We start from the raw sequence: 27797 nt of genomic DNA on the forward strand, positions 1-27797 counted from the left end.
TTTCAATAAATTTAAATCGAATTACTTATCTCATAAACTATGAGATAAGAATAGACTTAATAATGTAGTTATTCTACAACCCAGGAGTTAATAAGATGCTAAATAAAGTCTGGTTCAACATGGATTGATCTTTCTTACTGTATCTTTCAGGTGATTGGAAAGGAAGTGATTGAGCGTTGTAGTAACTGCAGCAATTGCACAGGCTGTGGTTACTTCGATAACAGCAGCCTGTCGGTGTGGTGTTCAATCGATGTCTTATGTTGCTTTTACAACTGAACATGACCAAAACGTAATGCCGTGCAATCGAGGTGAGTATGCAATTGAAATCTTTTTTTCTTAAAAAAGCTTTTCCTCTTAGTACTTTTCATATTAAATCTATTGAGCTTTACGATGTTCTGGAAAAAAGCATTTTCTGTATTCATTAAGGAGTAAGCACAATTTTTCAGCCTAAAAATTTGTCCTTCTCACCCAAGTTGCTTATTCTTTCCCAATTTTAACTGTAGTTAAAATTTTATAAACTTTACTAAGCACAATTTCTTTTCCAATTTTTCTTTCAGCAGATGAAAATTTTTTGCTGATATTTCGTTCCCCTGGAATCAGAGGCATGTTGAAAACTTCATATCATCCTTATCTCTCTGAAGGAGATTTCTCAATATAAAACTAAAAAAATTGATTGCTATATTTTAAGCTAGAGTAAGCTAGAGTGTTATTCGATTTATTTTGCACTCAAATTTGATCTATTATTAGAAAAAGAAAAAACTTTTCGAATTTCAATGTTGCGTTTAAAATATTCACTGTGTCATTAAGCTTAGAAAGACAGATTACATTACCCATTTATTACTCTGTTCTTGTCCTGTGGATCTTTTCTTGAGAATAACTCAATCAGCTAATTGGTAAGTCTTCGAATTATTTTCCACGTATAAATGTAGGAGAGTGCATAATACAAAGAGAGAGTCAACTTCTTCATCTGCATTATTTAAACTAGGTGTCAGTCACAGCATCACAGAATTAATTTAATTTTGATATTCTCTCGGGGATTCATCTCACCTTCTATTCATTCTTTTTCCTTTCATTAAATGACATTCACGGTACTAATAACATTAATAGAATTTAAATTTACAGCAAGGAAAAATTTCAAATCGAAATTTGAAAAATTACTCGAAAAGATGTACAATTCTTCTTTAATATGATTAAAGATACCAATTTTGACTTTTCAATAACCCATAAATGAATTATCCCATATTGAAAAACTTTTAATACCATCATCATTAATAATTCTAGCTTTATCCGAAGCTATTTTAAATTTAAATGGAAAGTCGTCAACAATACAATTTGTTTGTTGATTTGCTACTCTTTTGAATTACTCTTAAAGTGGTTACACAGGAAATCAGTGTTAGTATTTGTAACATATATTTACCGCACAATATATGCTCACTATCTTAGAAATTTTTAATCTAAAAATTATGAGTATTATTTATTTAAATTTAAGTGAGATAACACTCTCTCGCAGGACATATTAAATATCAACGTTTACCCTGGATAATCATAGATTTAGATTAGATAGGTTTACTGGATATAATAAGTAGTAATAATTGTTCCTTCTATCTTATTCACACTGTTTTCTCTTCTCATATTGTTACAGCTAATAATTTTGTTTCCGGATTTTTTTTAACATAACGACCTTCATTTGGAAGCATTCTTGATTTATGACGGCTCATTTGATTGAGCTTATTTCATTATGAAAAGCCGTATAATTATGAAAAATTGAAGCATCATGGCACCAGGCTTTATTTTTTCTTTTTTTTGTACTCTGATGAATTTACAAATGCATGGCATCCTTTTGATTTTCAGCTTTAAGAAAAACGATTTTGCAGAATTTGTTTAATGACTTTTCCCTGTTTTTCTTTCTTCTATTTCTATCTATATACTAATTCAAAATTTTAAATACAACAGCAAAGTGATAAAAAGTAGTTGAAACTTGAGGGCAAATTTTTCCAAACAAGGGAAAGGTAATGAATGATTTCGGAATTTTTGAGAGGTTTTCTTTTTGTGAAAATCGAATATTTGACAAAGACCGTTACGAATGAAAAATTTAACGATGAACGGAAGTGGTAGACTGTGCTCTAAAAAGAACTATCCATGAACTGCATTGTTAGCAAATTGCGAATTGCCGCCCAAGGTATTTTTGACTATTCATATAAACCAGTTTTTGTTGACATTCAACAACATCTTAAATTTAAGTTGAATTGCACTTAATCCAAGTTTCTTTTAGAAACCTGGTTCTACAGATAGCCTTATCTCGATAGAATTAGAAAAATTGGTTAGGCGTATAAATTAGATTTAAGATATATATACATATATATATATGAAAGAAATCGATGACAAACTTACATTCGCATAATCCTTATAAAACCAAAAAGCAGAATTTTGCCCAACTAATGGAATGAGCCAATAAGATTCTACTTCAGAAGAAGTTTTTGGGACAAGTTTTCAATATTAAATATGGGTGTGCAACAGTATGAATATAAATTTTTTGCTTCAATCTTTAAAAAGAGGTTGAATCCAAAAATTGCCTGGTATAGACTAAATATAAATCCATTTGCCAAATCCAAGTTGATTATATTAATTTAACCTCTCAGTTGCTTGCCAATTAAATTCATAAATTTTATTTCATTGCTCTTAAAATTTGCCATCAGTCGTTTTTTTTTTCTCTTCATAAGTCATCATATTAAACAAAAATTTGATTAGAAGAGTAAGCAGCCAGTCATATGCCACATTCGAAGTTTCTTGTTTGTATTTAAAATAACTAGCCTTACCAATAATTTTCACTCTATTTCATCACTTACTCTTTCTGTCTGCTTTAGTATTGATCAATCAATGTTGAAATCTTTATCAGGTGTTTATCACCTAAAATTTAATTTGACAGGGAGATATGCTGCATTTTGGTATGTTTTACTAAAACTAATTGATTGACCGACTGGGTGAATTGAAAAGTGATGAGAGACAGTGGTAGTAGTTTTGATGTGTACTGCAAATGTGAGAAAATGATGAATGGTCGTTGTAGCTGATCATACGGTTGCTACTAACTGTTGTTCCTCCTCATCTTCGAACTGGCTAATTTTCCAGTTTTTACCCTGAAATTTACGACGATGACAATTATTTTTGTGACACGGAAAAGAATTGACGATAGTAAACGAGTTTGCCCTTCTGGCATTAGGTGATAGCCAGCGCATTGGAGACACTCTGACAACGAATCACCTAATATCGTTTGCTACCGCTTTGTTAGAGGTCGAAGCAACTCATTCAAATCAAAAAATAAAAAATGAAAATAAAAAATAGAAAAAATCATAAATTTATACAGAGAAACTCAAAAGATTTTTATAAGTGTTTTACTTTGTACTTAGCACAACTTTTTGCACAAAACATATGATAAATTGAAAACGTGCTGTCCTCCATTTCCATCACCAAATTAAGGTGAATCTCTTCTAGAAGTCAAGACTTTTACCGACTAAACTTAAAATGAAATGGTCCACGTGGAAAGAAGTAAGCAGTTTTGTTTATGACACTGTTAACACATTTTCATCGATGTATTTAAACATAATAATATAACACATCATTGCCAGTCTGGCAAGTGGTATCATAGAACCACAAAATCACTTGAAGATAAATAATTTTTGCTCAATGAGCTACCACATTTCAGTAATATCGAATTAATTCAACTATACTCCATTTATTTTGGTGATTCTATAACAGAAAGAAACAAACACATATAGGTGGATCATGTCTGATTACTGTATGATGGTATTGAAGGTGTAAGTGTGAAATAAGAATGAATTGAATAGTGTGGGTAGTGGCCAATTATGAAGCATGATATGTAAATAATGGGGAGAGTATCTAGATAGAATTTGAGTTTGAAAGGTATGTCGGTGAGGTGAAAGGTAAGGGGAGATACGGCTCAAATGAGAAGAAAGGCCATTATGATGATTGAGCCGAGTTCCCTTTCAGTAATAGATTAGATATTTCACTGGAAATAGACCACTGGTGATAATAGATATCCAATACTACCAGACAAGGACAGCTCTAAAATTAGATACTTCCTTGGCCTAGGATTCTTTTAATACTTTCCAAAATTGTACTTTTCCAACTCAATTATTCCACTTTATTTGCACATCGCCTCTTCAAGCATAAGTCTCTATTCTCAACATCCGTAATTTCAAACATTTTATGTAGTGAATAGGTTTGCGTAATAAAAATTACAAATGCGAGAAACAGTTATAGCAATTCTCTTAAAATATAGTAGATGGTTAAAATCATATTGAAAATTATCGGTGTTGCACGACTTATATAATGACATAAGAAAAGCTTTACCAATTCCTTTCATCAAGCTCAGGTGACAAAATTTAGATTGAGTTATTGAAAAATAGTGCGATTTATTACTGTGGCAAAATATCCATCAATTATTCAAGCTGATATCCAGTTAGGAATTCTTTAAGGATAGCAAATATCCATGTTCGGTACTTAATCAGCAATGTAAAAACTTGAAAGAATAAAAAATTCGTAATTTTCTTGATAAGCTACCATAAGTTAATCAATTTACCATGATTGACTGAAATCGAGACTGACTGCATTGATTAACTTTTGCATTGGTCTTTTTCCAGTACTGACACCGTCTGTCATTTTATTGTAATTCATTACTGTTGAATTTTGAAGAGTTAAACACAAGGATCAATTAAAACGCTCATGCGCAAATAGAAACACTTATTAAGCGCTACCGTAATCCATTTAAGACAAACTGAACAGTCCCCTTCTTGTATTTTTCCGAAAATTACTTGACTTTTGATAAGAAAGTCAGAAAATCTGATAGAAAGAAATCCATAGAAGTTGAAAACTAGCTAATTTTCCAACAATTTTTTTGCATTGTAATAGTAGCGAAAATGGTGGGAAAAAAATAACTGATTACTTAATAAAATTTTTTATTAAAATCAGATAAGATTTAAAGCTATTTTGAAGCTTTTTATTTTCAATCATGTAGCACAATTTTGGAACAGTGATTAAAATTCGATTCTTGTTTTCAAACTAAAATAATTTAGGGTTATTAGGACAATTACTTAGAAATTTCCATTCAGAAAAATTTATGGAAATTCTTGTCACGATATGTATCCAATTTCGAGGTATGTTTATTTGCTATTGTTTTGAGTAAATAATTTTTCAGCCAGCTCTCTTTTTTTTCTTCAATCTTTTTTTTTTTTAAAAGAAAAGATTTTGGTGTAACTAATTTTGTTCAGCTAGCTCTTTTCTTTGATCTTTTTAACTTTAAGAATAAGATAAAGTTAAAAGTTAGACTATTGTAGCATTGCAAGCATCTCAAGCTATGAACAAATTTTGTAGTGAAGATATTTATGAATACTAATATTTATTTATGTACGTTTACAGTAAATGATGATCTTAATGATTGTATGATGAAAAGTATTCGTCCAATTTCTCGATGGAAATGGACAGTTAGCTCACCAGGAAATGATTGATGAGAGCTTCTAAGAGCGCGTACGATCTAGAAAGAGGACCCCCTACGGTTAAGCCAGATTCCATGGCGGCTACTGTTTTCAAACTGAACCACCATCACTGAAATTTTTGTTACCAAACCATAAGGGCCATTTTATTTACCGTCTACTAAAAATTAATTAATAAAATGTAGTGATATCCAATTTTGATTTTTAGTTTTTTTTTCTAATTTCATTCTTTGCTTGGAAATATAAATTTGGTATTAAAATAGGTTTAGCGACTAATTAAAAGACTACATCACAGAACTGTTGTGTTTAGTAAAATTTTATTAACAGTAAGTGATGATTATAGCTTAATTTTTATTTACAGCCGTTAGTTTATCAAATTTATCAAAACAGGACGTACTACTTGCTTCTTCAGCATCTATATAAACTGTTACTCACCAGGACCGATTTATTATCTGTTTTTCGAGAAAGATTTATGATAATAGGCGTAACAACTCCTTGTCTCATTTACTCCTTTACTAGGAACCACCAACCAACATTGCATTCTACACTTGTTTTAACTCACTGAGAGTGATATCTTGCTATTAGGATGTCACCGTTTAGTCTTAAAGAATTTTTATTTGCAATACCAATTCGGATATCAGAATTAATTAACAATTTGGAATTTTAATTCATTCAATAAAGCTGACGACGCAAACGATCAAAACATTTTAGGTAAAGAACAAATGAATTTTGATATAAACAATTACGGTGGTTTTTTTCCCTTTAAATTCATTTTTATATCAGTCAGTTACAAGAAATAAGAAAAACTTTATTAACAGCATTCCAAAAATTTTAATATCACGATCACAATTAGTTAACAACATAGTTCACATTTATAAACCAGTTCTAATTAAACAATAAATTCGTTACCGTTTGTGAATTAATTGGAGCTCAATGAGAAGATCAAAAAGATGAAACATATGGCAGATTGAACGAGCTGTGTTCGCTTCAGGGATTAGTCGCCCAAATCCTAAAATAATGCTAATTTTGTTCAGAGCGGTATCTCTATGCTCCCGGCAAGAAGCGCTCCACTTTTTATCTTATTGTATACAATGCACTGATCTGGGGGTTTATATATATAACCAAAATTTTTGTCACCTGTACCTTAAAAAATTTTTTATTTTTGAAATTTGCATTTCGAGTACTCGTATATCCGGTTCTCACTTTTGTCCCATCTTTTATACGATATTCGTAGTAATGAAAATTATACTAGTTTCAAGACATAAATGAAAAGATGACTTAAAATTTCAATTTTATAAAATTAAAAGTATTCCAGAACTCAGATTAGAATGTTTGAACAATCAAAGAAGTATAGATATTTGAAAATAAATTTAAGGGGATTAATTTCTCTGTGTGCTCATTTATTTTTTATTGAGTTAATTTCGAGTGAGTAGAAAGAAATTATAATTTGAGATAATAATCAATGAAATGGATTGTATAGAGAATAATATAAAAGGAATGCGAAGAAGTGGCAGTGACCCGTTAAAGTTAATCCCATTTAGTGCGATGAAAGTATACAGTGTTACCTTGATGTCTTCTCCCACATTATTATTGTATAGAATCAATGTATTTGTTGTGGTGGAATAATTAATAGCTCTGAGAGGTATTTTTTGACAATGATTTATCTCATAATTAATCAGAATTTGCTGCAAGGAAAATGACTAAACTAATATCTTCTAGAACTAAAATTGGTGAAAATAGTAAAAATAAATTGCAATAGATGATCCTTTTTGTCTTATTTAATTTTCATGCTGCATAATTAAAGTGATACATTACACTTTGAAAGTAATAGTAATGTTAGATTTTCAACATTTCCGAAACATGTCCGAAGCATAGTTAGTTGTATATTAGTTTATATCTTTGCAGACAAATTTGAAAATTAATATCTGAAATTTCTTGAAATCAGCATGATTAGCAAGGATAAGACAATATTGTACTTTAATTCATTCTAAATGGTCAGTCAGACAGCAATTTAGTAAGCAACATGTAGAAATTTGTTTTTAATTTTTTGTTTATTTGCAAATTAACATGAAAAAATAAACGCATCTATATTTTGGAAGATAATAAAAATGTAAGCTTCATTCTTCAAAAAATTGCGTTATATTTGACGACTAATTTTTTTCTACACAATTTATATAGTCTATTTAAATTTGAAGGATTAATACTTTTCAGCGTAATTTTAACCAAAAAAAAAAACTGCGCTTTCGCATCTTTTATGCGAAGGGATAGAAGAAGAAAAAATATAATCAATTATTTGTTAACCCTTACAGTCATATAACCAATGAAATTGATTACCATTGGATATTTGTAAAATCATATTTGTGAAAGTTTATGAAGTGATAAATTGTCGATCTATAAATGAAGTAATAAATATCACCTAACTTTCCCCCTTCAATTGTAGTTTCAGATAGTTACTCACCATTTATTCGTTTTTTAAGTTTTCAGTCTGAAATGAAGTTCCAAAAGTTTAAACAAATAGATTACTACTAAATACTAGATTCTATATGAAACTGATTGTAGATTCTGGACATACAGGTGTTAATCAACTCGGTGGTGTATTTGTTAATGGTCGACCACTACCTGATTCAACCCGTCAAAAAATCGTTGATTTGGCACATCAAGGAGCTCGGCCATGCGATATTTCAAGGATTTTGCAAGTCTCCAATGGGTAGAAATGTCATTTCTCTTTTTTAGAACTTATTCTTTTAGCTACAGGAAATGTGTTAGAAAAGGAGCATGAAATAACTATTGTCTAATGTAAAAACATGTTCACTAAAGCTTGAGCTTCTCGAGAACAAACTTAACCTTCTCATTAAGCTGTAACATAGTAAGACCAGACAGAAAAACATTGGATTGAATGATTGAGCAGTTACAGCAAAAAAATTTGGGAGGAAAGTTTTATTGACGAGATCCAATTAACTTGTGAATACTGTAATAATTTTGTAAAGGACGCAATAAAACGGTTTTGTTCAGATCGCTCAAACTGATGAAAACATGAAAACCATGTTTTGTCAGTTACATAGTATTTGTTTGGACTTCATTTTATCTTGGCAAGTTTACAATGCTAAGTCTAAACGATTTTCAAATGAATTCATATTGTGGTAATCAAATAAAGTTCCTTCTTTTTCCACTTTCGAATAAATTTTAAAATCGAATGCTGCTTTATTAATAATAAACAGCTTTAGCTGTTTTTATATTCACGAATTTCTCAGCTGTGTATCGAAAATTCTATGTCGATATTACGAATCGGGTACAATTAGACCACGAGCAATCGGCGGCTCAAAACCTCGTGTTGCGACAGTCAGTGTATGCGATAAAATTGAAAGTTACAAACGCGAACAACCTTCCATTTTTGCTTGGGAAATACGGGATAAATTATTACACGAGAAGGTGTGCTCCCCCGATACAATACCTAGCGTAAGTTTTGCACTATCTAAATAATATTTCTTAAATTTCTAGTCTTTAAATTTATAATTTCCTTCAAACGCTATCTTCCTCTCAGAATTTAAAGGTTAAACATATTCAGTTTAAATTAGAAAAATACAAAATCTTAATGATGTTAAATAACTTAGCATTGTGAAAAATTCCAGCAAGCAATTAATTGAATTATATTATTCCGAGAAATGTAATGTTAGATTATGAATTATTTTGTCTTCAATACATTTTGGATTAAGTCTTTAAATTTGAATTCCATTAAAGTTAAAAGTTGAGATCTAATTTCATCTTTCTCCTTGATAATATAACTTGTAAGTGCTGATAGCCATTGCATTATGTTAATTTTGTTTCGCGAATTTCTGTGGCATACACGAAAGATTTCTATTATAATAACCGAATTAATTTTGAATCTTTCCAAAACTTAAATTAGTCATTTGATTACCATTTTCGAAAATTTCTTCCCAAATTCCTTCTATCATCAATTTTTGTACTCCTATTAAACATGGAAATACAGCAATGAATCAAATACAACTATTGATAAAACTATTGGTAAAATAACAGTATTGGAAATATCAGTGCTTTAATAATTAAGTCTTTTAAGGCTGTAGTTGAAGCTATAATTGTCATAAATTATGCAAAACAGAACAATAACCTACTGGATCGCTTTATATTACCATTTAGCAAATTAGACTGAATTTTAACACTAATAGTGACCAGCATTGTCATTTATTATAACAAAACAAGTTTGTTATAATTGCGATAATTGCTGTGAAATTTCGATAGTGGCATACGTCTTAATATTAAATCTCAGATTAGTTGCCCATGCTAGTAAAAAAATGAATTAGAGAGCAAAAATCTAGATGAAAACAAGACTTTTAAAAGTTTAACAGCAAGTATTACAGTTACAGTGCATACTTAATATACTAGTGAAAAGTTATTTGTATAATTTGAGGCATTTTTAATTAATTTAAAATTCAATTACACTGAATTAGTTTGGGGATACGAAGAACATCTTTCTAAACTAAACAACGACATTTGACAAAATTTTTGTATTAAAATAACCAGCAAATGCAGTGATTTACCTATTTTAGATCAATGATTTATTTTGTTACTAAATTAAAATAAGGCTAAAAGGATTATATGCAAAATAAAACAGATCTGGGATCTTTGGTTAAAACAACTTTATTACTTTAAATAAAAAATATTTCTTTTAGAAATTTGTCTAGTTAATAATATCTGAAAATAATTAGAAAATGTAGTAATGTTATCACATAGTACTCGGCAAATAATCAGGTATCACTTTCATTACAATAAGTAAATGGTATAATTATTCGAGACTGTTTACATCGTCTCTTCATATTTTTCAATTTGTTGGTTGATTTATTATTTTCTTGTCTCGGAAATCAAAAGGTTACTTAATTTGTGAACCTAACAAAGCAGTTAGTGAAGTGATTAATGTAATTTCTTTTTTTTTGTTTTGACAAAAGACATAAATAACTGGAAGGAATTTAAAATTTCTTTAAAAATTTATAGAATGAGTGAAAACTATCCATTAAGATGGAGTGCCCATGCTCTTAAGACTAAAATACATCTCGTATTAAGCTCAAAGGTTACAATAGTCACACTTCAGTTTGTCTTCTACTTCCTCCTTTTTTCTTGTCTTTCTTCTTTTTATCTACACTTTTTTTCTTTCTTTTTATATCACTACTGAATCTATATAAAAACGGCTAACAAAGCATTATAAGGCAGGAAATATCATACTAAGAAGTACAAGGAAGCATTAAATCACAATACCATTTCATTAATACTAAAACAAATCATTACTATAATTAATTATAGGAGATTGTATAATTTCCCAAATAAAACCAAGATTCGATAAATTTTTTCTTGTGAATGAGCAATTGTGGATTTTTATGGTTCCATTCATGGAAAAGAATAATCCATGATCTGGAGTTGCAAGGTTTGCTTAATTTAATCAAGTATTTGGGTTCGCTGAACTGAAAACTAAACTTCAAGATAGTATGAAGTATGCATGATTTACTTTTTTTAAATGTAAGAAATTCGAGTTGCAGAAAAGCAGGTGATTAAGGCAAGGTTTAACTTGTTTTCAAATTTTTTCAAAATTTTTTAAGGATAGAGTAGTCCTTGCACAAATTCACAAAATTTTCTGTTCTCCATACTACTATTTCTTCTGCTGCCACCTGACCATATCAAAATTTGAGTAAGATGATTATGTGATAGGGTGACTATTCCAGCGCACAATTGTCATAAAATAGGTTTTTATTGCAATTACTATGCGCTCAATCGGAAATGCACAGTTAGAAGAAAAAAGACAGAGCTAAAACATGGGTAGTTGTCTGCATGTGCGTATTTTAAAGGTGGTGACCTCAATGGTGAGGATGTGACATACATGTTTCACTTCATTTTTTACTGATTAACATGAGATAAGCCTAGCACGAGCAGTGCATTTCAAGTCCTATTCTAGCTGATGGCAAAGTGTTTCAACTGTGGTTTCATATTATAATAGTGATTTCACTATGCAACATATATTTAAAAACATATTCAGTTTTTGATTATGTATATGAAATTTTTTCATAATAACTAATTCAGTGTTCGAAAAAATTTTCCAGCTCCATTGTTAAATCTTTTCAAAATGGCAGTTTCTGTGTTTGATTACTCTGAAATCATCCGTTCAGAATGATTTTTTTTTTTTTTTTGATATTTTTTTTTAATCTAACATATTCCACTTATACTAGTTTAAACGTTCTTCTTTCTACAGGTGTCGTCGATCAACAGAGTACTGCGAAATCTAGCTGCAAAAAAGGAACAGCAAGCGATGCAAAATGATTTCTACGATCGGGCGCTGCGATATTCTTCAACCCAGTGGTACAATCAATGGCCGATGGGTGTACCTAGTGCCGTCGGTTTAGCGCAGTTACCACCACTGACACAGGCAAATCATCTTAATAAGAAAGATTCTGGTAAGCTTCTTTGGTACAGTAATTACAAAGGCGGTTGGAAAGAATTGTTAATTTAGTAGTTTAAAAGAAGCGACAATTTAATTGCGAGGCGTAAACAGCAATTAATAAACACTCAGATAGTAATTAATAATCGTCAAGTAATTAATAATCAGTGATCACCCTGACTAGTACAGATTTTAATACTTTCCATTTACAAATGTCAAGTTACTGATATCTTTTTTGTTTTTTGCTTTTCTTCATATACTTCATAAATTTCTCTCTTGTTAATGAAAATTTTGTTATATCAATGAACTGGAAGCAATTTAATATCAGAAAGAGTAAGTATGCATGCATGTATGTATGTTGTATGTGCAGGGTATGTGTGTACGTATGTGTTGTATCAGCCCAACAGCACCTGACATATGTCATTCCTAATTAATGTCCATTCTAAACAATTAAAGTTTACTACTTTTTTGAATTCAATCAACAAAGAAGAAAAAGCGGCCAAAAGTGACATTCCTTTACAATGAAAAGGAGCAAAACTTTTTATTTAGAGACAGTGATTAGGACGCATTTTTCAAGTTACTCAGATAACTCAGATACAATAATTCAGAAACACGCAACAGTACATTTTGGATAATTTGTCATTTAAATCTTTTCAAAAAATGATTAATGGGCCTCGACGGAAACAAATCATAGTAAACTGAACAGAAATTTCAAACAGCATAGTGCATGTCCATTAATGGTGTTGACGACTATTTGACGACGAAAAATGTAGTTCAAATCATCATGTTTCACCTTATACATGCATTACGGTACACTTCTAAAACCAGTAAGGTTCATTATTATTTTTTATTCTCACAAGTGATTGCAGAGGCTGATACTGATAACTAATAACGGAAAAAGCTATCAGAGAAAATAAATGGAATCAGGAGAGTTATTTGGAAACACAGATATTGTTTAAGTCATAAATCAGTGATCAAAGTGCTTGAAGAAAAAAATCAGTGCCTAGGAAAATTTTTGTTAATAAATGAAAACATAAATCTTGTGATCGCTACAAAGTGAAAATTGGCAAACTTTTCCCACTAATAATTTTGATTACTAATGTTTGATTTTCAGTTGTAAAATTCTTTCAACTTTATGCTGGAAACTTACATTACTTCTCACCAATTTATCAGCTTTAATGTACTATTTGTTCACCAAATATTTTAATGTCTTCCAATTAGAATTATTTTTTTTCCAAAGTTTAATGCAGCTCTGAAGATTGCATATAAATTCATGATATACATTTTGTTTTAATAGATGCATCCAACATTTGTACTCTTACCATAGCCTTTAAATTGAAGTTAGTGTTAAACATTTTAAAAGGTTTTCATTAAAGGCAAAGTATTTCCTTATCGTGTTTTCCATTTCTGTAAATCTGGCATTTTTTTGGCGACAAAGTGGCGCCGAAACTAAACCACAAAAGCAGCAGTTAAGTGTTTGAGGACGCGCAGTGCAATATTCTGATATAGATAGTTGATGACATTTCGATGCTTTGCTGTCAGTTTAAATTTTTGAATTTATCGAAAGATTTTTAAAGCTTTTGCATCAGTGAGCAATATTTAATCCTTAAAATTTTACCAAATATTCAAAAAAAAGTCAGTAATAGAATTTTTACGTCTATCTTTTGGAAATAACTTAGAACTTAAAGAAAGCTTCTTGTTAACTCGAACTCCAGGAAATATTCCAAATCTTGTACAGTTTAACATTAGTATTACTGTTTCCTGTAAACTAACAGCAAGGATCTATAGTTTTCTAAAATCTATTATCAAAATTAAATTGCAATATGAAATCTCATATACGTTTAACTCAGGTAAAAAGAATCAAGAAAAGATTCGATTTTCCAGATGATTAAGGATTCTGAAATACCCGTCCCAAAGCGCTAAGGAAATTTGAATAAGAATTTAGTGCAGTGACTCTTCAAATTACTTGAAACATCGTTATTTCTGTTTTCAAGATCAAACATCTTATCTGGACTTGTAGAGTGCTGAAATGTCTTTCTGAAAATTCTCAACTTTTGGCTTGCAAATTGTAATGCCGTTTCTAAACCCGATTTATCAGGTCCTAGGACACGAATCATTTTCAATCAATATCTCATGATTTTAAACCTTTCCATTGTTATTATTATTATTTCTTAAGCGATCGTAACACTTGAAATTAGCGAAGAGAAAGATTGCTGATGATGCTGGACTGTATCAGTTACGTTACTGGAATCTCTTGGTTGACTGCTCCCATCAAATCCCACATGAATGATTTGGCATAAGACTACAAGTGAACAGTAGTAGCTCATTATTTTATATTTCCAGAGGGGAAGTATTTTCTTATTTGCACCTACATTACGTATCATATATCAAATACTATTTCGCTTTCTAGATATCTCCTCTTATATAAGATTATAACTGAATTGAAGTAGAATGGAAAGAGCAAGTAAAAATAAAAATAGTGCAGTGGAGATGCATAGTTTCAGTGATTTACTGTTTAGGTGAGGTGAATGACTTTCAATCTACCTTACAGAAACTTCATCCAGACTATATTTTCTCGACTATTGTGTCTTTTGCCTAAAGCACGGAGTTTTATTTGTCCAAAATTCGTGATTCCATTTATGGAAGTTTCAGATTTGTGTTAACCTTCAATCTTTGCAAACTCAGTTCCAACTACTATTTGAACAAAACAATGAGCAGTAGCAGAATAGGCCGACACAATTAAAACTGCAACGAACTTGCATTTGCCATTTCTTTCGATGGCAAGAGAGCTGGTAATGAAACGTCAAGTGGAAGATGTTCAGTGAGTCGTGCGCATGCAGGGAACGCGTGCTTGTAAATGTGCGTAAGTTTGTGTATGTAGATGTATGTATATATGTGTATGTGTATGTGTATGAATGTGATTCACTACTGTCATACCTAATGATGGAAACTTGTTTCCCTTCCTGCTCTAATATCCTTTGAATTTAGGCAGAATAAAATCTGCATCTTTAGAAACTTCTCCGTTTTATACTAAAGTGATTTGTTTTTCACAAGTAATTTCTGTTTGATGTTATGAGGATTACTGGCCGATATTTCGGAACTTAAGGAAGCTTTTAAATTGGTTATTCTGGCTTTAAGAACAAGACAGAGCAAATAGTTTTATGAATCAGTTTAAATTTTCGCATTGAATGAAACTTATCAGTCTTATCAGTAAGTATTAGTTTAATATCACTGCATATAGTTAAATGGAAGCGTAGAACTTTTCCAAAAAATATTTGCAAGGCTGATAAGACATGCAAACCAAAGACCATTCAAATGTCCCATCATCTTTTTTCATTTTACTGAAATACTCCGGTTATCGAAAGTGCGCAGGCGATTTCAACTTATTTGTATAGGCCATGTTGCTAATACATATATCTTTGTGTAGAGCTCAAAGTGATAATGGAAATCAGTTTTGCGAATACAGTTATAAATGAGCGACAATTGAAGAATTTCGATTTTCAAGTCAGGTTTGAAGAACATTTTAGCGAAGAAGACACTTTTAAGTATAAACACATGCAAGACTTCGTTGTTATTTAAGATCCACATCCTTCAAAAATTATAGAGACAGCCATGAATGCGCATGTGCGGCTGCTCCGTAAAGTGGATCAATCATGTCATCTCTATCAGGTAGGCCAAGAAAGAAAAAATCTTGCGGAAATGAAATTCAACTGATAGAATAATGTATTTGAAGATATCATTCTGGACTGCATATATGAGAGGAACTGAAACTGGTGGTTATTTTGAATGATATAATTTCCAGGGTCATGCCAAGCTAAAGGATTCTGGAGAATACAAAGAGGAACATAAAGATGGAAGGAATCATGGAGTTGAAGTAACTCAACTGTTTTTGGCGAGATTCATTTTCTTAAAAGGGACGAGGGACGTGCCCATTAAATGATTTCCATTTTTAGATGTGCGGAAATAGGAGGAGGATGATGAGGGAAGGGAAGAAAGGTTGGAGTGGATGCATCCGCTATATTCCGTCAAACACATAGACACAGGCACACGCGCACTATTAACACACACATACATACACATGCACACACACGCACATACATGCATATCCCTGAAACCAGAAGTGGGATGTATTGTAGCAAATTGTTCTTTTCAAGTAACGGCAGTAAATGGATTCTTTGTGGTTCTGTGGAATCCGTGTCCCACTTAGCAATGTATTTCTTCTGATATAATATTGTGTGATAATAGAAGTTTGTAACAGATCCCGACATTTAATAACCTAGATGTGAGCATAAGTCCGGACTTCCTGAAAAAAAGTTTGGGACAAAGTTTAGAGAGCATATTGTTCCATGATTGCTACGTCGTGTCAGTAAGAAACATAAGCAAGTGGAGGGATTAAACTTGGCCAGATGCGCTAATCAATTTGACGATAATACAGACTATTGTTGGAATCATGCACTCTTTATGAAAAATACTTATTTTCTCTTATTCTAATCAAAGTTAACATAGATTAATAAAGAATAAGCCAGTAGTTGTACATCTTTAATAGCCAAGTATTGACTTTTAACAAACAACTGCCAAAAAAGCTATTAAATAAGCAGTAATCCTTAGATCTCAAAACAGCAAAATGTAAAAGTTACCTTGCCTACACTTAAGGATTTTTTGGTGTTAGAAGTGATAACTTGACGAGATTTTGATTGAGTTCGTGATGAAGATGTCGAGAACTGACGGCTGTGGGAGCGATTAAGTCATTGCTTTCCTTCTTGTGTTCAACAGATAAATAATGGAGGGAGTGTGTCGAAGTGTCACATCGCGGAGACCATTCACAGCATAATTATTAGCCAGTACATAACTTTTGTAATTTGGTGCACGTCCTCATACTTGCGACGCTAACCGTAACAATTTTTTTGAGATAATACTGCTTTATGGGTTATTTGTGATCCATTTAGTAAACTGAAGGTCAGTGTCGGTATCAGTATCATTACCGCACCGATATAGCTGCAGTATCACAGATTAAAAGGGGTATGGAACCCGATCGCCATGAGCGATGAAGTCAGTGAGTCAGTTAGTCAGTTATTCAATCAGTTAGTCAATCACTTTCTCTCACCAAAGCAATCCATCATCATGTTTGTATGGGAGCACAGCTCGTATCGTATCCATCGACCAGGAGAAGTATATATTGGCAAACTACCGTATCCGCCGCGGAGGCCCCGATACCTGCAACCGGAAATTATTTTTGGTTGCTTTACACGTCCCATGTGTTCTCTGTCCCTCCTTTTCCCGTACCTTTCTTCTTTTTTAGGAGAGCGAAGTCAGATGATATTTTCAAGAGGCACTTTTAGTAATTCATTGTGATATTTTTCTTCTATTCCACTTACCTGTTTTGCTCGTCGCGACACGACCACTGTCATCAAACTTATATTCCTGAACCCACACTGCTTCTACGGCAGGCCTGGACTCCGTTTGCTTAGCTATCCCATTTCCAGTAGCTCAGTATCTGGGTCTGGCTCCTAAACAGCACCCAATCACCATTTTCAAATATCCATTGCAAATGCAGAGTGAGTTTCGTTCTTCATTCATCAGCTGTTTTTGTTATTAGTACCTATCAAACAACTTAATTTCATTCTAACTTTTCATTCAGTCTAAATCTTTCCTTTTTTTGCTCCATTCTATTACTTACAAAAAATAAGACTGAACTACCCAACAACCTGAATGGTATTGTTTTCGGAGTTTTATAATTCTGCTGGACTTTAATATGGAATCATCGCATTTCTTAATATAATACTATCATATTTCCGTTGTATGAAGGATGAGAAATTTCTAAGAGCCTATATTGACTTGATTGAGAATCAAGAATTGTTCGAGGCATATCGGTGACGATGATAAGACACATGAGCACTTTTAATTTCTAAGAAGAACACTCTTCCAAATATTTCCTGCTAATTTTTGTAAGAGGCATAAATAATTAAATTATGGTCTTGAATAATCAATTTAAGTTTTGCCAAATAAAATTGCCACATTGAGCATATTATCATAATTCGATCAGATAGCTGAAATGCAAAATTCATTCAATAAGCGTTCTCAAACCCTAAGCATTCAGCACATCGGTGCTACAGCCAATCTTAGTGCTACCACTACTATCACGATAATTAGTGCTATTATTAATATTATTATCTAACAGCTATTATAAACAACACTGCTGCTAAAACATCCAGCCGATCACTTTTTCAACAGCTAATTCGTTTCTGCAATAATATTTGTCTCTTGACATCTTTTTGCAAAAGCTTTTTCTTTTATACCATTTTTCTTTGTTGATCTTTAACTTCTCAAGTTAATAGCAAAAATGACATAGGCCGACAATGTAAGTTGTATTTTAGATGCACAGAAAGAAATTACGAAAATTCTCCGGAAATTTCCTACTGCATGTAGATGACAGAATCTTTGTTTTTTTCTAATAATGAACGACGTATATATTCTAGCACACAACAACCTGTTTCCAAAACAGCATTTTAATTTCTAAGGCAAAGAACCAATAAAGAAATTTTTGTAATAGTTTACTTTTTTTTAATTACTATAAAATGCAAATTGAAATTGTATGCAAAGTTGTTTAATTCTTTAATTTTAATCAGCTGATTCGCTACAGTATCAGATTTTTATTACGGATAAATTTTTGGTATGATAATAGAATTTATTTAACCAATTTCTTAATTTGTACTAAATTTTCATGATCATATTACTGAAGTTTCTCTTAATTAATTCGTAGCAGCAAGCTATCAATTACTGCTGTGATTATATTTTCAGCTACTGAAATTTTCTTTTAGCAAATATTTTGGTTTTGTTGCGAAAATTTCAAGCATATGCCGATTTGCACTTTAAGCTGTAAAAAACTAATCCATGTCATATCTTTAACTCGAGAATAACCTATAGATTTGGACTGTCCTGAAGTAGATGCTAGAAGAGCACAAGCTTATTTCGTCTTTCGTATTGAAATAACATAAACTGATTGAAAATCAAAACGATGCCATAAAATTAAGACTTCCAAAAAGTATGGCTTTCTATAATTAGATATTGGTATCTCTGATTAGCTAAGATTTTAGTGAGTGAATGATTCAAAAAAAGTGAGTATATAATGCATTGCTCCTGAGTGATTGATGACTATATACGGAAAAACGTGATCTAGAAACGATGGAGTCGTTAATGCTCATAATTTCAGTAGCCCAAGATTAAACTTCCAGCCAGGCCTCAGCTGTTGAAAACCTCCATGATATGTATTTTTTATTAAACCACCTAAGGCCATAACAGAGTAGCAACTTGAATATAAAATATAAGGGAGGTTAAGTTCAGACATGTGACTGCAATTGAGTGTTTTCAGTGAGATGCGTTGCGATGGCAGCGATTGCATGTCAGCGATAACTATTCATATCTAATCAGTCAAGTTGACACATTTCATGATGATGGTGCTATTACTGTTCTTAGTAATGATTTTCAACTTGAATTCAGTCTATATTTGCATCACATTCTCTTAAAACTTCAGAAAAGAATAAAATAGCTCTAGTAGTGATGAAAAGAATACTATTTCATTTTTTTTCTGAAGACAGCAGTTCTAAAATTTTATATCAGTTTGATAGCATAAAAGCTTTTTAGTCAATTTCTAGTGAAAATGTTAGGTTTGGAGGGGAAGAAGTAATTGTATTCCAAAAATAAAATAGACTGGAAGTAATGGGCATGAATTTGAAATAAACTGGTAATGAAGTAGAAAAATGATAAAATGTGATGCAATAAATAGCATTATAGTATAACATCGATCGTTTATTACAACAACAAGATTTGATTCAGTTGCAGGACAGTTAGTTTGGTAGTGCGGGGCGGGGGAAAGATGAGAAGGAATGGGAAAAGTGGAAAAGAAGAGGTACAACCCATCGAGCATCACTGATTTGCTGTGATATAGTACTACCCATTCCCCAATACGAATTTGAACTTTTCACACACCATGCTCCCCTTAGACTCCTTTCTCCCCTCTCCATCCCTCAGCCTCATCCATCTTTACAACAAAATTTTGTCGCTGTCTGTCGCTCGCTAATTTATGTCCACTCACAAATATACAGATCATTTGGTATCAGTTGGTTATCGCGTGCTTCGATCACTTTACTTTCAAACTCTCTCTACTGTTACTTCCATCCAAATTTCAAAGCACGTGTAATGTATAACAGTTCATCAGTTGCGGTAGAAAAAACTATCGAAAATTTGAATAAACTTGGTAGGCTTCCATTCATTCTTGCTATGTCCAAAATTACTCTTTTTTCTTCGAGGAACATCGTGTACTGGAAATCAATTGTTGGTACTTACTTTCAGCATGTATTCTTTCCACTGAGTTTTTTTTCTCCAGGATATAAGGAAGTGAAATCATTTAGTCTTCATATCGAAGAATACTGATGGTGAAAAAAGAACTATAAACTCCTAGGGTACCAAGGTAACTTCAACTTCCATTCTGTAATATTTCTTTTGGTAGTACTACACTCTGCTTTTGTTCTGCACATTGCTATTAGTATTTTCTTGTATCTTTGTAGTTTTTAGACTCGTTTTTAATATTTGCAATTTTATAACAAATTTTGATGTAACATTTGATTGTGCTGAGGAGGCTGCAGAAGTCTGGTAATGTAGAGAAGCATGACAAGAATATCCCAAGAAGCTTCAAAAAATTTGGAAACGATTATGCTCATTAGAAGTAGGAATTACCGACACCTAATTACCGATATCTTAAGCAGGAGATAAATTAAACGAAACATTTTAATAGTTGGAATTTCGAGTCTCTTTCAGAAGATTCGTGTACGGTCATGCCTAATATGCACCGGCAGATCATCGAAAGGCGCGCAATAATGAATTTCTGGATACTTCTCACTGTCTTAACGAAAGTAACACGATAATTTGATTCACGAATAGCCTATTATGGCATGGATATAAAAAATCATCTGCATTTTATGAAGGGTACTAAAAAAAGGGGTGGAAATTGGCATCTGTTTGAATAAGGTATTATCGATTACTGAATCAGAGAGATTCATAAATTTAGGATTACTTGATACTGTAGCTAGTGCTAAGATGTAACTATCCAGGTGGTGACAGGTGATCATGTTCTTTTGAGCTCATAAATCAACAGCAGCGGCAACATCACCGCCGCTGCCATACTCATCCATCAGCGGGAAAGGCAGGGAAAGAAAGGAAGAAGGAAGAAACAGAAGGATTGATGACAGCATCATTTCTTTACCAAATAATTTCTATTTCTATTTGTTCATCAGTAACGGGAAGGGAACAACCAATTGTTTCGATTGTTATCAAAATATTTGGAATGCTGTCCTAGCTTTGTTGTTTAACGTATCTTTTTTATCTGTGATACTTGCTATTTCTCACTGATACATGCAAACGGAGGAAGCACGTATTGCTTAACGTTCCTGAATCAATAACTAATTTTTTGAAACATAGAAAAACTGTACCAAATCATTAAATAAATCACACTTTTAACAACGGAAGAATAACAACAGGTATTTTAAACTCATACAATTAATGAAATTTAATCTCAATACTATGAGTAACGTATAGCAGTTTAAAAAGACATCAGAAGATTTAAATGCTTGAATGCCCTGAAATGAGAGATAAATTAGATATAGTCTGAGAATGGTACTCAAATTTTATGCTTAAAAAGAACATCTAAAAGCTTTATAAAAGTGATTTAGAATTGACATACAGACATGAAACATGCATGTTACACATTTTTAACAAATACTTTGTTATTAAAGAGATATTTCATTTAGTTCTTTCTATTTTGCAAATCTGAAACTTATTATTCTGAAATTAGGATGCAAATTACTACCACAATAAAATTTCTAAACATTATTGAAGGATTTGAAATGTTATAGATGAGGATCAGAAACCACCTAATGATCCAGACGAAGATACAGCTGCAAGAATGCGGTTAAAACGTAAACTGCAGCGTAATCGTACTTCGTTTAGCCAGGAACAAATTGAAGCTTTAGAAAAAGGTTTTTTCTGCATTTTTTTTTCAACATAATTCTGCTGAAAAGTGAAAAACCGATATTTGTTGAAAATTGCGGGAACTAATTAGTAAGAACTAAAAAAGTTTGTGCAGCAATTATTTTCAAATGAATTTTTTCTCCAAAACTGAATATTGCGCATTTCATTTGAATTGTTTCGATATTTTGGACAGCATTCTATTTTTCCAAATCTTAACCTTGCTTTGTGCATGTTTCAAATCTTTGTTATTGTCCCTTCGTCACACTCAAATTATTTCAGAATTTGAGAGGACACATTACCCAGATGTCTTTGCTCGTGAGAGACTGGCTACAAAGATCGGTTTACCTGAAGCGCGCATACAGGTATAAACATATTGATATTCATATGCAAGGCCTCGTTTTTTCCTACTAAGACAACTTTTCTTATTGATAAACTAAAGAGATTTGATATTAAATGAGAGAGAGAGAGAGAGAGAGAGAGCTACAATGGATTAACTAATTTAGCATTAAATTATAAGAAAAAAACAAAATTAAAGAACTGTGTTTGATGATAGCTCTCAAAAAAAAGAAAATTCTGATCAATCCTACAATCCTGAAATTGATTTCACGTAGTAATGAACTTTGAATCATCTGAACTGTCAAAGATTAATGCTCTTTACTAACATTTTCTTTTGATTTAAGTACATGAATGATATTATTGGTCTACTTCTTCATAACTGAATAATAGTTATGCATTTCAAATAATAGAACAAAAAAATCTGATGAACGTCAAAATTATGTATTAACGTTTCATTACCGTATACAATGCTTATCACAACCTGCTGCATTAACATGGTTTGGTTATTTTGACGAAATCAAAAACGTCCCGAAGGCATCTGGAAAGGATTTATTCCTTCTATTTAAAAACTAAAATGTTCAGTTAATAATGGCAATCTATGAATCTATATTGGTTAAGAGCATTTAAATTAATTGAGAAAAAGAATAAGGGCAATTTTGGTTTGAAAAGTTTGAAATGTTGAATTTTGGAAATAATTTTCTTGTTGGAACATAAAGAAAAGCATCAGACATAGCATAAATATAACTTTTTGTTAAACAATAGCATTCAGTTTGAATAATATAATTAACTTATGTAATATTCACTCTTTGACCATTTTTATTTGCATTTGATAAATTTATGATTTACGACCAAAAAATTAGTTTAATTGATTTATCGGGTTGCTAGATTTTAAGAGAAGTACATACAGCTATGCAGTTTAATGATTTCGCTGACGGTGTTAAACGAGTCGTGATCTCACCATGTACATCTCACAGACTATTTGTATAAATAAAATCCTATTAATTTTATTTATATTTCTACTTCTTTTCGTAATTCCACCTCTTTTCAACTAAAAGTTGCTCTTTTGCGACAAGAAAATTGACCTCAGAAATCTCTCCAGATTAAATTTATTAAATGATGTTTGGATTTATGAGGGCAAAAATTCCAGTTACTTTAGGTATCAAATTGTAATAAGTGACGCTCCCTTGGTTTAAAAGGTATAATATTGGAAGCATTAAAATGGCACTAAATATTGAACTTATGAAGGATAAAGTCTGTAGATAAAGTTAAAACTTTTTACATCAAAGGGTTTAGATAAAGCTTCATATTTCTTACTGAAAATTCTTTAAGAAATGTTTATTCTTAATTTACTTCTATTTATTTTTATTTTATAAGTTACTAGTTTTGGTTTCAATTTTTTTACAAATCGAAAGCAAGTTATTTTTGATATTGACCAGAGAGGGTATATCTAGTAAACATGTTCAGGATACATAAAATTGGTAATTTGGGAAATGACAAAAAGTCAGTAAAATTGTGGACATCGAACTAGCTGTTAAACATTCTCGACGGATTCATGGATTCAATTAATACTGATATTTGTTCAGTCATCTGTGTTTATAATACAACTTAATGCAGCAGTGGAATTCCATTTGTGGTTTTTTATTGGAAATGTATAATTGCAGGTGTGGTTTTCGAACAGGAGAGCTAAATGGCGTCGTGAAGAGAAGCTAAGAAATCAAAAACGACCGCCAGGTATGGATACAGCAATGGCACCAGCTAGTTCCAATGTCAGTGCTAATAGCGCTGCCGGCAGTTCCGGCTCAACACAAGGTCAATTACCGTAGTTCTTGGCTGAAAAATTACTCAGTTCTTTTTTTGAACATAAGAGAAAACTGAGGATCAATAAATGAATGCTTTCTCTGTGGGTTGAAGTTTTACGCTGGTTGTATAACATGCTTATTAGATACGATAAATATATTATTCATATTTTCTCATTTATGATCACTTTTCTGACCGCTGTTTCTCTGTGATTCTTACTATGATTCATTTTGACATTTTTCTCATGACAGCTTCTAGTGAAGCAAATTATCTGAGTTGAATATATGCTAGCTGCATAAACTTCAAGATGTATTATTTATAAAAAAACTAATTTTCTAAATAAGTTGAACTATTTTTCCAGGTAGCTTATTAAATCCTGGAAGCACGGGTACACCTCTGGGTAGTAGTCCAACTACTACACCAGCAAGGTTTAATAATCCGGTTATTAGCAGTAACTTTGCTCCTTCCAGCACACAAATGTATCCTTTATCGCAACCTACAATGGATCCTTACAGGTAAGTTCATCAGGATTTATTTTTAGTATGAATTTTATTCAAACATTTTTATCAACTAACAAAAATGTTATCTATGAAAATACATACAAATACTTCAGAAAATGTCTTTGCAATGCCTTACAAAGTTTCAGCTTTGCAAACGCTGGATTAGGAATGGGGGCACCACAACATCCGTCTGATTTTAGTTCTTATCATATGTTTTCTGGCACTGGAAGGTCACCTTACGATGCTTTTCATGTGAGACTTTTCATTACAGAATTTCACTAACAGGAAGAAAAAAGTAAATGAATTCGAAATCACGACATTTGCCTAGTTTTATTGAGCAAATTTTAAGTTTAACAGTTATTCACTCAAAAACTAGCTGATTCTTCTTTCATTCCCTTATAATAGGTTAATATTCATCAAACTAGTCAATAATGACTGAATAATAAAGAAGGAATTTTTCATTTGAATTTTCAAACTACTTCCGTCAGTCGAAAGAGTTTTGAACTAGCATTTAATATTATTTCAGCCATATACTAGAACAGTTCAGCCAGGTGCACCACCTACATTTGCTTCTACAATGAACCATTCTTCAATCTCCAACGTTGGTGGTATGCTCTGAAGTGTTTTCATTCCATAAATCTATTAAAAATCTTAAATTCACAAGAATTTGTTAGTTTCATTAACAGATATATTCGGATGGTGCATTTTTTACCTAAAATTCTTTTCTTTTGCAACCGATTGATCATAGAAACGTTGTAGTTTATAGGATATTTTTTAAAAAATCCTCTATAGTTTAGTTTAACATCTGTTCTCTTTCTACTCCCTTATTAATATTTATTATATAAATAACGGAGCAATTTTTCCTGTTGACTAAGTTCTGTTAAAATAACGCATCTTTGAATATCAGGCTCCACTAAATTTCAAGGATTTCCAAAAGGTTTCAATAAATTAAGCAAAACTCTGTGGCGTTTGAAAAATTGAAAGTATCATTAGTAAGGATACAACTTTACAAACTTTTATGGATTGTCGTAAAATCACCCGTAAAATTAGTCTCATTAAAGCAATACAACGAATAAAAAGTTTCCGTCTCTATCTTCCGTGGTTCTAATGTGCTTTTTCAGAATAATCTTTGCTAAAGGTATTGAATTTAACAGAAAAATTCTGAAACATTGTTGATCTTAGCAATTTAGAAAAACTGACGGTAATAATATCATTTTAATTTTGCGCTTTGATTTTGGACGGAACTATTAAAATCTGGATATTAACGTTATAATGCGCTGTTCTCTTATGTGTTCTCTCACCTCAGATCTGGTTAAAGAAATAACAGCCAATATAAAAAACTGAATTTCATTGAGTTAAGCAGAATGAGGTGTAGGAAAACTTCAAAGACGAAATGTTCAGGAAAACTACAAAGTAAATATTTGAGAAAATATTTAAAAAGAGGTACAAACTAATGCTTCAGAAAAATCATCAAAACTTCTAAAAATTTTCTAAAAAATAGTTCTGAGACATCCGGGTAAAAAAGAAAGATTGCGTGACAACACATAGCGGCATTAAAACTTTTAGTGAGAAATAGTCGGCAAAGGTCTTTGAAGTTGAATGTAGTTGTCATTTATCAAGAGGTAAAAATTAATGGCAGAAGGGTAACCGGGTATGTGTGCTTTTTTGTTAAACATTTCATTTTTAACATTGCGTACTTTATTTTGAATTATGTTTTCAAAAGATCCCAAAATTCATGTCATCAGTGTGTGTCAAGTATATTTCTCCCATGTTTTCTGAAATAATTTTTCTTTTTCACAACTTTTCCGAAATAATCTCCAGTTGCGAGGAAATACCTACTACCTATATATATATATATACATACATATATGTACGTAGTAAAAGACATCCCTTAGTTAGAAATTTTATAAATCTAAATTATTTTCTCAACATATAATTTTTCAAAACCTTAAATTAGGTTGTTGCAAAAATCTCTCAAATTTCTTGCTTCTGAATACCAAATATGTTTTCCTTTAATTAATTAGAAGTTTTTGTGTGAATCGAATTGTCAGTGGTTGAAGAGCCGTCTCGCTTGACCGGCCCAAAAGAATTTTCCTATTACTTCGAGATAAAAACATGGAAGCGTTTCTAACTGTTTTTTGGTCTATTACAAATCATCTTTTATGGTTATGGCAGTCATTTTTTGAAAGTATGCAATGAAAATTTTCTTCAGTATGACATGATCACTGTCTTTACTCATATGTATTGTCGAAAAACAATTAACTTTTTCATTTAAAAAAAAGAAAAAAAACGAAATTGGCCTCACGCTACATCACTACATAGAATGGATAGGAGTCACTATATATATTGAAATGATAATACCAAAAAATAGTTATTAACGATTTTAATCTATGAATATTAAACGCTACCAGTACTTAGCAAAAATGAACAACAATATTTAACTGCAGACTAATCACTAAGATTACTCTGTTGCATTTCATTTAGATATGTCTTGCGCGGCCCCTGAGAAGTTCATGGCGTTGGTCGTCGAACCATTTTTTAACTTATCAACTGTTATTTCGATAGCAGCGTCCTTTCAATTTGTTTAATTTCTCTGAAAATATCCCTTCTCCACTTGAATATTTTTTCCCAAGTACATGTCATAAGAGATAGAAGAAAAATTGTATAAATCGTTTTTCTTTAATTAATATTATATTTCGGTTTCCTTCGCTCTCTGCTGTAATTATTTGACAATTCTTTCCCTAATTTGAAACTTGACTTGTATGAAGTAAAATTTTAATATTGTAGGTCTTGGTGCAGGCATGAGTTTGCCGGTCTCTGTATTATCAACAATTGATCAAGCAATTCCGTCGCAACAACCGCCACGATTCGATGATTTAACAGACGCACATCATGATCCACAATACTGGCGTACCAATTTTTCGTCCTAAAACGGTTGCGATATTCATCCTAGGTTTTGAATAAATGGATCGAGTAATTTTTCGCTTTATTTCATTAAGAGTTCGTGTCTTAATGAACTTTGTTCCTATACTAGGTTTGGATTGTTTTCAGTTGTATAAATTTGTGTTTATATCTTAAAAAAAAAAATCATTTAAAAAGATTTAATGCGTTAGTTCTTAGCGGTGAGGAAAGTGGATTTGGTTTTGCTATTTTTATACCCAAATACATTCCAAGGAAGGTGCTGTTTAATATCTT

General features: G+C 31.7%; 1 protein-coding gene across 1 annotated transcript; it reads left to right on the forward strand.

Annotated features, from left to right (window-relative positions):
- Positions 1-250: 250 nt before the first annotated feature.
- Bma-vab-3 (Uncharacterized protein) lies at positions 251-27532 on the forward strand (the record flags this gene model as incomplete). Its single annotated transcript, XM_043073992.1, has 11 exons — positions 251-308; positions 8067-8214; positions 8759-8963; positions 11761-11962; positions 21855-21977; positions 22249-22331; positions 23967-24114; positions 24464-24617; positions 24749-24854; positions 25129-25210; positions 27390-27532. The coding sequence occupies 11 exons, from the start codon at positions 251-253 to the stop codon at positions 27530-27532; spliced, it is 1452 nt and encodes a 483-aa protein (XP_042929926.1).
- Between the last annotated feature and the right edge of the window lie 265 nt (positions 27533-27797).

This window comes from Brugia malayi (assembly GCF_000002995.4).
Source record: "Brugia malayi strain FR3 genome assembly, contig: Bm_v4_ChrX_scaffold_001, whole genome shotgun sequence".
NCBI classification, from domain to species: domain Eukaryota; kingdom Metazoa; phylum Nematoda; class Chromadorea; order Rhabditida; family Onchocercidae; genus Brugia; species Brugia malayi.